Genomic DNA, 15,308 nt, shown 5'->3' with positions numbered 1-15,308 from the left:
TCCTAACAGGCCTCGGGACATTCTAGAGTCAGCCTCGGGCAGTCTCAAAGAGCAGCTTCTGCCCCCTCTGAGCCACCTTTCCTCCCACTCCCCTACTGGCCATTCCACTCCTCTCTCCAAGGCAGCTTTAACTCTGCACAGCTCATGTCTTTTCCCTAGACACAAACACAGCCCAACTCCACTCTGCTCCAGCATCCCCAAGGACTTGGGCCTCCTCAGCCTGGAGCTTGAGGTTTCACTTTGGCCTAGCCAGTGACCACCAGCCTTGGCCCAGGCCAGCCCCACTTTGTGGCCAGGATCACAGGCGGGCAGCATGACATTCCACTACCCCCCCCCCCCACTCCCTCCCACCCTGTGGCTTCCCCCAGGAATTGCTCTCAAACAAATGAAATGTGGGTAATTACTGGGCTGGGGGCTGGACAGGCGACCGTGCAGATGAAAGCGTTTCCTGGACGGTCTCTTCATTTGCATGGCATCAGAAGCTGCTCAGAAGGTGTGACTTTTCCCACAGTGAGACCCCAGCTCCTTGCACAATAAAGCCAGGCTGCTCACCCAGAATTAATTAAAGGGGGAGGGGAGCAGAAGAGGAGGAGGCACCAAGAGCTGGGGGAGCTGGGACTGAGATGTCTAAAGCCCCTTCCCACATCCCCAGGGTCCCCGTATCAGAACAACCCTTCTCTACCCAGAGTGCCTCACCCTCTCCTGCAGGCCACAAGAAGGAGGCACACAGAGCCCATGGTATCCCCAACCTTGCAGGCTTTCCACTTTGCCCTGGGATTTTGATCTATTAGATGGGCTGAACCTGGGACTTGGGCTGAAGGTGTGGGAGGCCCAATGGTTAGGAAGCCTTTGGTTGCTTCCACCCATGACAAGTGAGTTGCCGACAGGGAAGAAGTTTCTAGATGAACCAGGCCAGTAGCTGGGAGTAACAATAGGGACCCTCAACAACAGAGGAAGTAGCAGGTTTGAACGATCTCAATTGTGTAAACTAGAGCGGCTCTGGGTTCAGGAGACTTGCTCTTGGACCAATCTCTCCCTTGGTGTGAGCGATATGAATCGCACGGAGCCATATGCAAACATGCTATGTGATATGAATCGCATGGAGCCATATGCAAACATGCTATGTGCCCCACACCATGGCCATTCCTTCATTGCACTAAGGCATGGCCTGATTTTCCTTCCACAGAATTGTCCTTTCAGCCAGGCTTTGTGTGTCAGTGTGTGCTGGTCCTGGGGCTTGTACTCAGGGATTAGCTGCTGCCCCTGAGCTTTTGTGTTCAAGGCTAGAACTCTACTACTTGAGCCATAGCTCCATTTCCTGCTTTTTTGCTGGTTAATTGGTGATAAGGGTTTCACAGAGTTTCCTGCCTGGGCTGGCTTTGAACCACAGACCTCAGATCTCATTCTCTCAAGGAACTGGGATTAAAGGTATCAGCCACCAGGGCCCAGCCAGACTGGTCTTTATGTTTGCCTTTTTGCTTCTCCCTTGGGCCATGACTGGCTTGGCTTCTGCTCTGGCCCTTAAGCCTCCTTTCCCATTTCATCCATGCCCAGATCTTCTTCCTTTAGGCCTGTTGCCTGAGGCCAATCTCTTCCTGGACAATTGTGCCCTGGTTTCTTGCACTGCACCTGAGCCTAATACTTTCTGCTCACTCTCTCAGCCCAGACATCCCAAAGTTAACACTTGTTCCACAGCACAGTTATCAGCTCCAAGCTGGCAGTCTCCTTCAAAACACTCTCCTCACCTTGGAACCTGGCAGCTGCTATTTTCCTTTCTTTCTTTCTTTCTTTTTTTGGAGCCTGATTCTCAGAAAGAACTACTTCTGGAATCTCCCACCTAAGTCTCTCATACACTGGGCAGGTCAAAATAGGCGCTCCCGTAAAATGTTGCCTTTCTATGGATCACAGCCCAGGCCTGAGTCTGATCACCCTTCTGGCAGAAGTAGCCTGGGACATGTTAGCAGTGACTCCATTAAGCCATGCAGTCCCTGAGAACTCTAGGACCAGCTCAGAGTCTCTTCTGGCCCCTTTCCCAGCTCTGTTCCCACCAAATAAGTCCCTCCATAGGAAAGTGATGGGGACCACTGACAGGCAGAGCTGGAAGGAGGTGACAGAGCCAGTTGATGGGAAGAGCAGAGAAACAAGACTAGCCCCAGGAAGACTCTCTTTCCAACTCATGTTCCTAATATGCAAGTTATGCATTTCAATCATTTAATAACAACTAGTACACAACTGCCCTCACTGTACCCATCCCTAAGGAACTGCCCCTGGCCCAACCTGGGGTGCAAAGGTTTCTCAGCTGCCTGGCCAGTTGCTCTGCTAATGTTGGGGTGTCTGTTCTCAGGAGTACCTCTGTCAGATCAGAGAGCCCTCTACCCCAGGAACCCAGTGCAGGCCATTGATGGGCATGCCTGGGCACTAAGAAGACAAGACACCACAGCCAATGGAATACAAAAATAGAGCCTCTCTTTGGTTAAAAAAAAAAAATCCCAACAGCAAACAATATCAACAACTAGAACCGCAGCTCCCCAGCTCCTCCTCAGCCTTCTCAGCCAACCCTCCTCTTGCTGGAGTTTTCTCTGGTGCTCCTAAAGACGGGCTTCCCAAGAGTAGGTTGGGCTGCGGGGCCATGGGGAGGAGCCTGGCAGGCCTATCGGGGCTCCGGGGCCCAAGTCCTCTGGCTGCCCCGCAGGCTGCGCGTGAAGGGCGGGTAGTTGAGGAACTCGAAGCGCAGGCTCTGCTCGGTGGTGTGATGGCCCCGTGGTAGCCGCTTCATGAAGTGGACCTCGCGCTGGTGCTGGCGTGTCTTGGAGCCTTTGCGGGGCCGACCCTTGCGGGTGAAGGCCATGTACCAGCCCTCGTACTTGGCATTCTGCAGCGCCGTGTAGTTGTTCTCCAGCACGATCTCCGTGAACACGCAATCCTTGCCTTTGCCATTGCTCTGCAGGTAGAGGGGCCAGCTGCGGTGTTACAGAGCTCCCCCTCCCCCGGGAGGCAGCGGGCCAGCGGCCCCAGACAGCAGGTGGGCACCCCAGCAGATGGTGAGGGGGGCAGAAGCTTGGCCACACCCCTTGCCCAGGCACCCGCCCTCTAATCCCTTACAACCAGCAGCCCACCCGGCAACTTCCTGTCCTCCTGGGCAGCAGTGACACATGGCTGTCTACGGAGGGGCTGGGCACGAGGCAGAGAGGCAGGGAGCCGAGCTCTGCTCTGGCCTCCTGCCCATCAGTCTGGCTGAGTTTCCCCACCTACCCCCCTCACACACAAACACACCTCAGCCCCTCAGGACGTCCAGCTCTGGAGGCCCCAGGGCAGCCACCTTATGGGGGAGGGGAGGCCTAGGACGTCAGTCTGAGCCCCCAAGCCCTGGAAGAGGGGAGCTCCAGGCTGGAGAGGAGCCGTGACTAATGGGTCCATTTCAGAGCTCTGCAGAGGGGCTGGGCCTGCGGCTTTCTGAACATTCCAAATGCTGGTACCATGTAATTGGACATAATAGCAAAGCAATTTGGCGATTTGTTAAAAAGATATATGGAATTTACCAACCTCCCCCCCCCCCCAGCCCCTTTTCTAGCCTTCCTTCTTTCTCCTGTCTTGATAGCTTTTTGTCTCTCCAGCAGTTTTCTTCTCCTTATTCACAACCCATCATTAGGTAACCCAGAGGTGGCCATGTCTCCCTCTGTCCACCTTATTGAGATCAGAGCTCAAGAGTGTTCTGGAGGAGCTCAGGCAGCCCAGGCCACCACCCTCCCCCCCAAAGTCCCAGGGATCACCTCCTTTGGGGTGGTGGGGGCTCACCTTGGCAATCAGCTTCCCTTTCTTATTCATGCAGATGTAGAGCCCAGTCTCAGCTCCCCGAACTCGAACTCGGCTCCCAAAGGTATCAGTCTCCACTATGAGCTTTGCTGTCGGAGAAGATGCAGGATGGTCACTAGAAGGTCCCTGGGCCCTCTGGTCCATAGCCTTATCCCCATTGGCCCCAATGGTAACCATTCCAAGGGCCAGGAACCCAAATCGTGGGTGCTATCATGCACTGGGCAGTCATGAGAAAGGTGGAGTCACTTCTCTGGTCCTCAGTTCCCACTTCTGGGCCTAGACGGTAAGAACTTTTAGGTCAAGGTTCAAAGTAACATTTCACCTGACTATAGTTCCATAGCTAACCAAAAGATCTCTGAAGATCCTTCCAACTCAGAATATTCTGGGCTCATGCCTTGCAGGTGAACATCTAGGTATAGTGTTTACCTCATCTTGCAGCTAATAGGAAAAGCATTCTCTCCTGTCCCTGCCACCTTGGCCTGATCTCACAGCCTTGACCAATCTACCCTGAACCTTACCTTTACCTTTCTGGGAGCCCTGTTCTTTGAGATGAAAACAGCTCTCCCTGCACACACAGCCTCAGCCCAAAACCAATTTGCTTTCTAGAAACTCAGACATCAGCTGAGAAGCTTCTGCATCTTTCTCTTGGCTTCCCAGTGACCAGGACCAGCCTCATAGTCTAGACATCAACAACTCAGTCATCTTCTCGCTTTAACCTCCAGCACAGCTGGGCTTCCCACCCAATTACCAGGCCGGCTTGCCTCATCCTGAGCTCCTGAAGCCAGGAGACAATTCTGTGCCTTCTTCCTAGCCCCCCCCCTCCTTAGACAGCCAATTTGCCCCCAGAAGTGGGTCCCTGCCACCACTCTATGCAACTGCTTTCTTAGAGGCCATTTGTGGAGAGAGAGAGAGAGAGAGAGAGAGAGAGAACAGAGACAGAGATAGACATAGAGACAGACACAGGGAAACCTAAGACAGAGGAGCTGAGGCTTCTGCCCTCCCTTTTAAGAAAGCAGTTTGGAGACTCAGCTCTCACACAGTTCTGTCTCTAAAACCAACACCAAGGGTAGAGGGCACTGAGTTCAGCAGGGTGGGCAGCCCTTCCTGCCCAGTCTGTGACCAGCTCCCACTTCAAATAGGCCCAGAGACAGGACCTAGCCACCTACCCCCCTGTCTGGCGCCAAGTTAACTTGGGAAATGCAACTTGCAACTCCTTTCCCACTCACTCCCTTTTGGACCCAGTAAGTCCGCTCATCCCTTTTGGGTCTGCCAGGAGGGGTTTCTTTTCAGGGTCTGGAAAGACCCTAGTTCAGTAAGTCATAAGAGGGCAGGTAAGGACTAAGTGGGTGCCTCTGTCTCTTCCTGGACCCTTGCGAAGCAATCAGGACATCTCCATTATCTTCCCCACACTCTATCTGTCCTGGATGCACATCTTAACACCTCTGTTCTTAGGAAGGGAGTACGGAGCACTCTGGGTTTAAGGAGACAAGTGGGCATCAAACCTCCTCTGCTGTCTGAAGACAACTCCCCCCACTGCCATCCCCATTCGCTTGATCTCTCCTTCCTTCCTCAAAATCCTAGGATTCTGGGCCATTTGCTCCAGTAGAGTAAACCTTGAAGGAGCCAGACACTCGTTCCTTTCCTTGCAGCAGAGAAGGGCAGCAAGCAGCCAATTTGGAGGGACAAAGGGTCCATAGGCCGGCTCTGCCAGCCCAGCAGGGGAACTGGGCCACCGGGCAGGCTGTCCCCACCCCCACCCAGAGAGCCCCCCATTCTCCTTCCCTTCACAGATGGGAGCTGGGGAGCTGGGGCGGCAGCATATAGAGCCTTTCCTAACCGGGCTTTTGGAAAGCTTAACATTTTCAAACCTATTCTTCCACCCCAGTGACAGATTTATCCCAGGAAAATTATGTCTCCTCCTCCAGCTTTGAAGGGAAGTCAGCTACGTCCATGCACAAAAAATGCAGCGAGACATACTCGATCCCCCAAAACTGGCTAGAGAAGAGGAGAAAGTATTCAGGAAATGTTAAAAAAGGTGAAAGTAAGAAGAGTTTTAATCGCTCTGCCAGACGCGGGGGTCTCTCTAGAGATTCATAGAGAACAATCTTGAACCTCTCTCTCTCTTTTTTTTTTTAACATTTACAGACTTGCAACTCCTTTTAAACTCCACATCTGAAAAAAAGAGGGGGGGCTTGTTCTTTTTGCTGTTTTATATCATTCTTCATTTCTCTTCTTAGCTCTTAAAATGCCTCACCTTTTTATTGCATTTTAATAGAGTCTTCCTTTCTCCTTTCATGCTTGTTTAACTTGGTCATTATTTAAAGGGTTTGAAACTCACAATAATCGCTCTCTAAAAACAACACCAGCCGCCCAGAGGGCTTGCTTTTCTCTTGGTACATCCACAAGTCTGGAAATTGGCCACGTTTCAAGGCAGGAATATTGAATGTTTTAGAAATCAATCAGTCCCGGGGTCTCTGCCTGCAGTAGCTCCTAGTACTCACCACCCCACAGGGAGCCGGGAACCGCCGGCAGCCGCCTGGGGTGTCGCCCAGTGGAGCCCAGAGCGATCCCTTCCAGGCCGACCCCCGTGTGCAACTGAACCCTCTGATCAAAGAACATAAAGGTTCACAGTATCTCCTTTTGCCAAGATGAGAGGTCTGGGGGTGGGGGTGGGGGCGGGGAACATTTCTCTTCTTTCTCTTTCCCACTCACCTTTTGTGGACCCTAGCCACTGGATCCTCTTTCAAGAGCTTCCCTTAAACTGGGGGGAGGCCCTCCCTGGAGCCCTCTGCCTCACCTGCAGCTGGGTAGAGGTGTATTATGGTGTGTGTGGGGGGGGGGGGGTCCTGGATGCTTTTATCTGCTGGGCAGGAAGGGGGGCACCTGTGGGCCAAGTCGCTTCCCCTGGGTCTTCTCCAGCTGGCCATCGAGGCTCTCAGCCTTCTTAACTCCTTCCCTTCTGGGGTGGGGAGCAGGCAGGCCTCTGGCCAGTGCAGGGGAGGGTGGCAGCCTCGGCGGCCACAAGCTACCTTTCCTCAGAGGTGGTGCCCGGGCCGTGCGCCTTACCGAAAGGGTCCCCGTCTTCTGCCATGGCGTTGATGCGCTTGTTGGCCAGGACCTGCACGTGCTTCCCGCTGGTGCGGCTGTAGAGCTGGTAGGTCCGGATGAGGCGGCGGCTTAGCTGATCCGTCACCAGGCTCTGCTCCCTCACATGCTGTGTAAAATTAGGTGAGGACTGAACAGTTACCTTTAGGAAATTGAAAAATACACAGCACGCCATTATAATGCTACTCCGCCCAGGGGCCCGAGTGGCCCCCCAACACCCTGTCTCCCCCTCCCGCTGCGTCAGGCAGTCAGCAGGGACTGAGGGGGAACCCTCCCAACATGCCAGCTCCGCCGCCCGCCCCCCCCCCCGCGCCCCCGCCTCCACCCGAGGGAGTCCCGAAGACCCAGCCCAGGATGGATGAGCCCGGGATGAGGGAGACGCTGGACCCACCTGTTGGGAAACACCCTGGGGCTCCCGGCCAGCTCGGAGCAGGGAAGCGGGCTCCCTGCCCAGCGCAGGCCCCCCGCCCGGGCCTTCCTAGAGGAGCAGGGTGCTTTTAAGTAAGGGGGGCAGCTGGACCCCACCCATGACATTTCTAACGACAAACTTGAGGGGGCAAACGCGGAGAGCGCAGAGGACCTGGGTACCCGATCCTGGGGCCGAACCGATCGATCACAAGTCTCCCCCAGAAGGCCTCGGAAAGGGTCTTTGCGCCCAGACTTGCCCCGGTGACAGATGCCCCCGTGCCCCCCGCCCCGGCTCCGGCTGTCCCCCAACTCAGAGGCCAGGTGTGGCTGCTCCGAGCGTTGCCGTCCACCCTCCCCGGCTCGTCTGCGCCCGCTCTCAAAAACCTCGGGCTCCAATCGCGTCCCTCACTCGCTGTGTGACCTTAGGCAGCGCTCTACCACTCTGTTCCTTCGCTCCCTCCCCGGGGCAGCTCGGGGCAGGGTCGCTAAGGTTCCGAGCAGCCCCGCTGCGCTGGGCGCAGAGTCGGTCCTCCAGCCCCCCGACCCGACCCGGCCCGCCCGGCCCCCGGCTCTGCGCAGCGCCCCTTACCTGGGCTTGGAGGCTGAGAACCAGCAAGTGCAACAGCCTGTGGGAGACAAAAGCGGGCGGGTGAGCGGCGGGCGCGACGGGCGCGGGCCGGCGGGGGCGCGGGGACGGCGGCGGTACTCACAGGCAGCTCAGCGCGGAGCGAGGGCTGCCCATGGCGTGCGGCCCCGGGGGCACCGAGCCGCCTGGGCGGGATCGCGCCGTCCCGCGAGCGGCCGCGGGGGGGGGGGGGAGGTGGGTGGGAGTGGTGGTGGTGGGGGTGGAGGTGGACAAGCCAAGGGGGCGGCGGCCGGGGAAGGTTCGGGTGCGGGGCCCAGCGGCGATCGCGACGCGGCTCCGCGGGTCCCGTGGAACGTCGTGCTCGCCGCGCGCGCGCCGCTCCGCTCTGCGCCGCTGCCCGAGCCGGTGGCCGCTGGCTGCTCAGGAGCCGGAGCGGGCGGGAGGGTAACGGGCCGGCGGGGTGGGTGGGTAGGTGGGGAGGGAGGGGGAGGGGTGGGGCGGGGGACGCCGCACCGGGCGCGAGGGGGGGGGGGAGCGGAGCCCGCAGCCCCCGGCTGCGAGCTGGGGCCGGGTCGCAGCCCGGGGGCGGGGGCGGGGCGGCCCGGGGCGGGTCTGGGATTGGGGGGGGGTCTGGGCGAGGGGAGGGGTCTGGCGCCTCCCCCAACCCCGAGGTCTGTCCCCTCGCGCGCTCCCCGGGGGGGGGGGTCTGGACACGCAGGATTAGGGCGCCTAGGGGCAGTGTGCTCCGTGGGGTCCGGAGACCCTAGGCCCGACTTGCGGGACCTCCTGGTGCTCCTTCCCCGCGGGGGGCACGCGCGTGTTTGTGCCCTGGCTTCACCGCCGCTGTCTGGGCCACCTACTGTGCGCTCGCCCCGCACGCCCCTGGCCAGCGGCCGCTGGCACTGACTGGCACGAAGGGCCGCGCGCAGAGCGTGTCTCGCCGACGCGGGACCCGACTCCCCAACTTTTGCTAACTACCCAGCCCCGCGTGGTACTCCTGCCTCACTCCATCTCCAAGGAGCCTCCGGGTCCCCCCACCCCATTATCACTATCAACCCTACCCCTTTCCCTCCTCACCCCAGCCTCACTAGCCCGAAGCCTGAACCGACTCACGGGCCACCGGACAGGAAGGAAAAGCCCAGATGTTTCGGGCAGCCCCCGCGCCCACCGAAAATTCTGCAGACAACCGGGGCAAAAAGGACCCTCGCCGGCTTTTCTTGGGCAAGGGACTTCCATCCAGGCCATCAGCCCCCCCCCATCCCCCTTTCCCCCCCTAACAAGAACTGACGCTCCTGCACTAGACAAGAGCTGGGGCCTTGTGTCACCTGAGGGGAGGGCGGGGAGAAGGGTTGGATATCATGGCGAAGGCAAGGACTGGTGGTCTAAGTCGTTCTCAGTCTCTCACCTCATTGAGTTTCTGGAAATCCTGAGCCACAACTTTGCTTCTGCGGGAACTGTCTGAGCTGGTAGGAGTGTCTACGACCAGTATTTCTGGAACAGCTAGAGCCATGGATGTCCTACCCTGTTGCTGCCTTGGCCCACAGTCTCCTCCCCACTGGTCCTCCATGCCCCTTGGCTTGGGCTGGAGGAGCTGGAGGAGCCCCAGGAAGCTACTAGGTCAGAGGAAGGCAGGCAACACAGCCAGGGGCTGCCTACTCCTCTTTTTGTGTGTCCACCTTGTCCTCCTCCCAGCCATAAGTGCGAACCCTGACCAGTTGATAGAAAGGAAAAGAGTTTGGGGGCTTGTCTCTCTTCATTCCTCTTCAGAAAAAAAAAAAAAAAAAAAAGACGCCTTGAACTGAACCCGCCTGCTTCCCTCTCCTTAGTCTGGTCATTTGCCTCTGGCCCACACAGACCTGCAGGCAAGGGCGACATCTTAACTAGCTAAGGTGTTGCAGTTTGTGGCACAGAGTTGGATGGAGTTGCTTTGCAGTTATTTGCATGAATGAATGAATGAATGAATGAATGAATGATGAAGAAATTGGCTGAGCATTTAGACTTCAGTCCCTGATTAACATCCACAGGGAAACCCCTTTCCCTTCCCACCAGCAGATAGTAAGTCTAAACATTTCTTGAGCGCTTCTATGTGTTAAAGGTTTGCGAGGTGCTGTCTCCTTTCAACCCCACTGAGAAGTGGAGTCTTCACGAGGAAATAGGGCAGGTGGGCTTCAGTGACCGCAGCCTAGACACGCCTGTTCTTTCACTGGGCTCTGTCTAGAGGTCTGTCCCATGACGTCTTGTCTGCCTTTCCGCATTGCTCCATGCTGGCAAAGATGTCTGTTCAGTCTTTACCTCATGCCATGAACATAGCAGGCCTTCAAAAATATTTATCTTTGTATGTATTTGAATGGATGGATGGATGGAGAAATGCAAACACGAGAATGGACACTTCCTGAAAGGGAAAGTCCTCCCCAACATGGATACCACCACCCTCTGGAAATAAGTCTGAGGAGCAGAATAGGGACCGGGGGAGAGGCCAAGGCAGCCATCCTGTCTAGTAGCGTAGACAGGGTCTAGAGTGGGGGGTGAGGGTGGGGTGATTCAGAGCAGCCTTTCACCTGGCTTCTGGAGCCCCCAGAAGGTTCGAAGGATCTTGGACTGAATCTTAATCATCTTCACAAGCCTTCTTCTCCCCCCCCCCCCCCCATCCTGAGACCTAAAGGGTCCGAGTGCAGTTCTGGTACCCCTCCTAACCCATGCCACAGGTTTCTGAGGGACCAAATTCCTTTACATTCAGAAATTCCCACGAGCTGGATCTTCACTAACAGTTTGTTTCCACTTCACCCTGTCCCCCAAAGTCCGTGTCTCTGGGGAACGGGGACGGGTGGGTCACCCCTGCAGTGGCAGCAGGCGCTGGGTTCGGGTGGGAGTAGGCTGCGTGACTGACAGATGCAAATGTTCCGCTTGGGCCCCCGCGGGCTGCTCCGGCCTCCCTCCCTCCCCGGCTCGCTCGCCGGCCGGCCAGCTCCCTCGCTCCTTTATCTTATCAAAGCCCCGTAATTACAATTGCTATTTTGTTTCCTCGAATCTGCAATCAGAGCTCCCGGGCCCAGATGAGGGAGTGCCTGTCAACCTGATCGCTGAGTGACAGCCGGGCCACCTTTCCCCGCCACCCTCCCCACACACTGCGCAAACACACACACACACACTCCCTCACCTACAAACACAAACACACTTGTCGCCAACACAAACGGTTTCCCTCCGCGCACACGCCCTCGCTGAAACCCAAACGCCCCGCTCGCCCCGCAACCTGTCCCAGGCCCCTCAAAGCCATCCAGCGGCGGCCGGCCACCTCGACTGCCCCTCGCTGCGACGCGCGCCTCCCGCACCCGGCGTTCAAAGCGCCGCTGACCGCAGACAGTTCAAATGCAAATCGCCGAGACAGCGCTTCGCGCCTCGCACCCCGTCTGAGAGGGCCGCCCCCCCCCATGCGAGGAGTCCCCCCCTCCGTCTCGAAACGCCGACGTGCACCTTCATCTCGGAGGCCCTCGTGTGAGTCGGCAGCTCTCCTACTGTGCTGAAGGTGCAGAAAGGGGGATCTAGGAAAGGTGAGATCCGGGAAGGAGTAAAAGCAATTCCCAGGTCTGTGCACGGGGCGCCACATGGGGCCTGGCAACTCCGAGACGGAGGGAGGCTGATGTGGATTGGGCCCCCACTGCGGGCAGGAACGCGCTCGCAGCCCGCCAGCCCGCGCCGGGACGACCAGCGGCAAACCAGGGGAGAAATACAATGGACCATCAGCTGCGTCCTAGGGGGTCGCTTTCGGGGCGGGGCCACGAGCTGGAGGGGGGCAGACGGCTGGTCCTGGAAGGCTGCCCGGAAAGGTGAGTGGGTGCCTCCAACTGAGCACGCGTCGGGGGCTCGGAGGCTGCCACCAGGAGGAACCAAGGGAATGTCGTCGCCCAACTCCTCTCTCCAGCACAAGTCCTTCCAATGAATAAATGAGCGATTGTAGGCATGCTTACCAGCCTCAGTGACTGACACCCTAGCTCTGGGCCTAACATTCCGCTGTCGGGACAACTTCGCATGCCCACAAGCCTTTGGACAGGCTGCTTAGGGAACAGAACCGCCACCAGAGGGCGTCGTCCCCGCTCCTTTTGCTCTTCATTCGTGTGAATGGTTCCAAACCAGACAAGCTGGTGGTGGTAGAATTTTGGAAAAGTTCTCTTGGGGTAGAGAGGCAACCTGTGACCTCGATCATCCAACACAGAGAGGAGGGCATCTTCTTTTGCCCTCAAAAAGGAATTCAGTTGATCACTGGATCCCCTAACACACTGCCAAGGTAGGGAGTAATCTCTTTGTGAAGAGAAGGGACTGCTTTTCCATATTGTGGGAGAAACTTGAAGTCGCCCTCACCTACCCCAAGACCAGCCCTTTCTTATCTAGGGGCCCCTCTCTCATGCCCACTCATGGGGCAGCTGATTGGCCTGACCCCCCTGCTCTGTTCTCTGTCCATCCTCAGCCTGTCTGGCCCCAGGCTGTCTGGAGAGGTAACCCTTTGTTTGTTTGTTTGTGGGGCACTGACCCCCCCAACACAGCTGCTGAACTGCTGACCCCAGAGCTGGACACATGCACACTCCTTCCCACTGTGTACAGGTTGAACACCTATCAGGTGGCCTCAGAACCACCTGACTCCAGGGACCCTCCCCAACTCCCCAACACCAGGCGGTGTGCTGGGGAGCAGGAACCTTTAGCCCAGGAGGCTGATTCCCAAGGGCCTCTTTCTGTCCCCATATGCCAGGCCACCCGGATTCTGGTTTCCTTGTCACCCAATCTGGCCAATTCCCTCCATCTGGCCCTGGGAATCAGGTTTCTAGAGTTCAGCTCTGCTCAACCTGCCTGAAAGACTGGAGGAGCAAAGACTGGTCCCCACCCCACCCCTCACAGGCCTTCTCTCTGGGTCTGAGCCCCCTCATGGGGCTAAGGATGCACATTCCTCAGGCTTCTTAAGCCCGCTTATCTGCCCCCCTGCCCATCAGGCTGAGTGCTGACAGAGGCCCAGACCCCTTGTTTGGAAGCTGATAACCTCCTGTGATGGCCCTCCCCCACCTGGAGGGACACTGAAGAGCTGGATTGGGAGCCACCCCCACACCCCTTTCAGCAAAGCCGTTGAGTCTTAGGCCTGGTCCTGGCCTAGGACCTACATTTCTTTCACCTTCCAAGTCTAGGGCCACCCTTTGTGCTGTCACAGTGCCACCTGGTGGTCCCTAGGGAAATATTCCAGCATGGGGAAAAAGCCACACAAAACAAGTTGCAAAACCCCATCAGTACTTTATTTAAACATTTATCTAAAAATGTAAAAAGTTTAAAAATATGTCGTTCTGGTCTTCAAATACTGACTTCCAATGCTCGTGAGGAGTGGAGAGATAGGCATGGTGTGGGACCAAGGCCGTATGGAGATTGCCCTGGCCATCCTAACACCATTCCCCACTCTTCCACCCAAGTCCTGACCTACACTCTCCTCTGCAATGAAGAAGAAACATTTACAGTTCTTCACACTTGTCCAGGAATGTGGTGTGTAGCACATGTAGCAGGCAGATACTTGACCTGAGAAGAGCAAAAAAGAAGAGGTCAGCATCTAGAACCTCAACTGCTCCTTCTGCCCCGCTCTTAATTCTGCTAGGTACCTCTCCCTTCAACTCACCAAAGAGAGCTAGGGCCTGCCCTTCTGCTTTTTGGCAGGAAGGATAGGGGACAACTCAGCTTCCTCCTCTTCATCTTCCTCTTCACTCTCATCATCTTCAGAAACATCATTGCTTATAGTAACTAGTGGACCCACAAGCATAGAGGGGGAAGTTAAAGCAACCCCCCTCCCCCTTCCACACACACACAGGTCACACATGCCCTGTGATGCTAGGTTGACAGGGACCCCTGACTTGCCTATAGTTTATGGTCCAGGTGGGAAGAAACTCAAGATACTAAACTGGGGGAGAAAGAGCCAGAGGAGTCCACATCACTGGAGTTGGGAGGAACTGAGGCAGGTTGCTCAGGGAGGGAGGCTTAGATGGAACAGAGTAGAAGCCACATCACTTCCCAGGCACAGCTAGAAAGACATGCAGGACTGGACAGGGCCCCACTGGGAGAAGAGGCTGGGATGGAATAGGATTGTGGAACTGGGGGGAAGGCCTGATGAAGAATCCACTAAAGGCAAAAGAGAGAGAGATCACCCCTCTTCTCACCAATCTGGTGCCGACCAGTAATCCGTACAGGGCCAGAGCCTGACTTCAGCCGGAAAGTCACAGGTGGTTGAAGCTGAAAGTCATCCAGACTGAGCTGGGAGAAAGACAAGAATGAAATCTTGGCCCACTTGATCAAGCGATGGGTACAGCAGTCCTCAGTTTCCCCCCCGCCCTACCCCAAAGATGCTTGGGGAACTCACCATGGGCTGGCAAGACAACTTGAGATTGGCCACAGGTACTGCAATCTCCTGGTGGTCATGGTTCCGGGCCACAATTTCCACCACATTACACTCGTCCTTGGCCCCCTCGGTGAGGCAGAGCTGGGAATGGTATATACAAGGCTTTAGGGTTTCCTCAGGAAGGCCAGATTACAAGGAAAGCCTCCTCCCTTAGAACCTGCCCCAGCCTTCGAGGTTAGGGAGAGATAACTCCCAATGAGGGAGCTCGCGAAAGCTATGGGAAGGGCCGCTGTAGTTGCCCTGTGGACGTCCACGCATCGCCAAGTGCCCTCCTGTCCCTCACCATAGTTAATGCCAACACGTGCTCTGCATCCTCCTCCTTTTCTACTTTGAAGGTGAACGAGCGAGTGTGGCCCGAGAGCTCACAGCCTGGAAGAGAGAGGAGGGTGGGCGTGAGGGTGGGAGGGCGGGGAGGGGCTCCGCCGACACCCTGAGCTCCTCCCCCGTGGGCAGGCGGAGACGCACCGGCCTCGCTGGTCCCTTGACACCAGCAACGCTCGGCCTGGCGACCCCAGGAATGGGGCTCCGGGCAGGGGCGCCCGGCCCCCTTGGCTCCGGCGGCCATGCAGGGATTTCTCTGCACCCGGAACCAGGAGCCCCCCGCTCCGCACACACGTGGTGCAAACCTTCGCGCTCTTCGTCATCCCTAACCGCCCACCGCCCCAGAACCACCCACAGCCCCTCCTTCCCCCAGTACCGAAGAAGAAACTGTCCATGGTGACCGGGGCCGGGCTCCGCTGACCCCTGACACCCCCGGCCCGGACTCGGCTCTCCGGGCTCAGGAACGTTAAAGCAGCAGCAGCACCGGCGGCCATGCTGTAAGGAGTCTGCAGGCCACGCCCCGACACGTCCGGAACGCGGCGCCCCGGCCAGTTCCGGCCACGCCCATTAAAGGAGCCGCTCAACCCCTCGGGAGGCGCCCTGGACGGTGCCGGCCTTGTGCCAGCACTTGTGGCAAGTTTCAGAGAAATGGTTTAG

General features: G+C 57.2%; 2 protein-coding genes across 9 annotated transcripts; both read right to left on the bottom strand.

The window, feature by feature from the left end:
• Positions 1 to 2,616: 2,616 nt before the first annotated feature.
• Fgf8 (fibroblast growth factor 8) lies at positions 2,617 to 8,131 on the bottom strand. 7 transcript variants are annotated; one of them, XM_042689565.1, is made up of 6 exons: positions 8,037 to 8,068; positions 7,736 to 7,952; positions 7,310 to 7,396; positions 6,880 to 7,027; positions 3,796 to 3,902; positions 2,651 to 2,941 (listed from the first exon to the last, which is right to left on the bottom strand). In XM_042689565.1, exons 1-6 carry the CDS (start codon positions 8,066 to 8,068, stop codon positions 2,651 to 2,653), a joined length of 882 nt encoding a protein of 293 aa, XP_042545499.1. The 7 variants fall into 7 exon arrangements, with proteins under 7 accessions (XP_042545505.1, XP_042545499.1, XP_042545502.1 ...); XM_042689568.1 differs by having other exon boundaries at positions 6,880 to 7,060; positions 7,916 to 7,952; XM_042689569.1 differs by having other exon boundaries at positions 7,916 to 7,952.
• Positions 8,132 to 13,163: 5,032 nt separating this feature from the next.
• Npm3 (nucleophosmin/nucleoplasmin 3) lies at positions 13,164 to 15,172 on the bottom strand. Of its 2 annotated transcripts, none has more exons than XM_042689389.1 (6): positions 15,028 to 15,172; positions 14,614 to 14,699; positions 14,292 to 14,411; positions 14,092 to 14,185; positions 13,557 to 13,678; positions 13,164 to 13,459 (listed from the first exon to the last, which is right to left on the bottom strand). In XM_042689389.1, exons 1-5 carry the CDS (start codon positions 15,143 to 15,145, stop codon positions 13,566 to 13,568), a joined length of 531 nt encoding a protein of 176 aa, XP_042545323.1. In that variant the 5' UTR covers positions 15,146 to 15,172; the 3' UTR covers positions 13,164 to 13,459; positions 13,557 to 13,565. The 2 variants fall into 2 exon arrangements, with proteins under 2 accessions (XP_042545323.1, XP_042545324.1); XM_042689390.1 differs by having other exon boundaries at positions 13,557 to 13,651.
• Between the last annotated feature and the right edge of the window lie 136 nt (positions 15,173 to 15,308).

The sequence above is a fragment of the Dipodomys spectabilis genome, unplaced genomic scaffold, assembly GCF_019054845.1.
Source record: "Dipodomys spectabilis isolate Male_0828 unplaced genomic scaffold, ASM1905484v1 ptg000125l, whole genome shotgun sequence".
NCBI classification, from domain to species: domain Eukaryota; kingdom Metazoa; phylum Chordata; class Mammalia; order Rodentia; family Heteromyidae; genus Dipodomys; species Dipodomys spectabilis.
The sequence above is the reverse complement of the archived record's forward strand: the minus strand, read 5'-3'. Positions and strand labels throughout refer to the sequence as shown.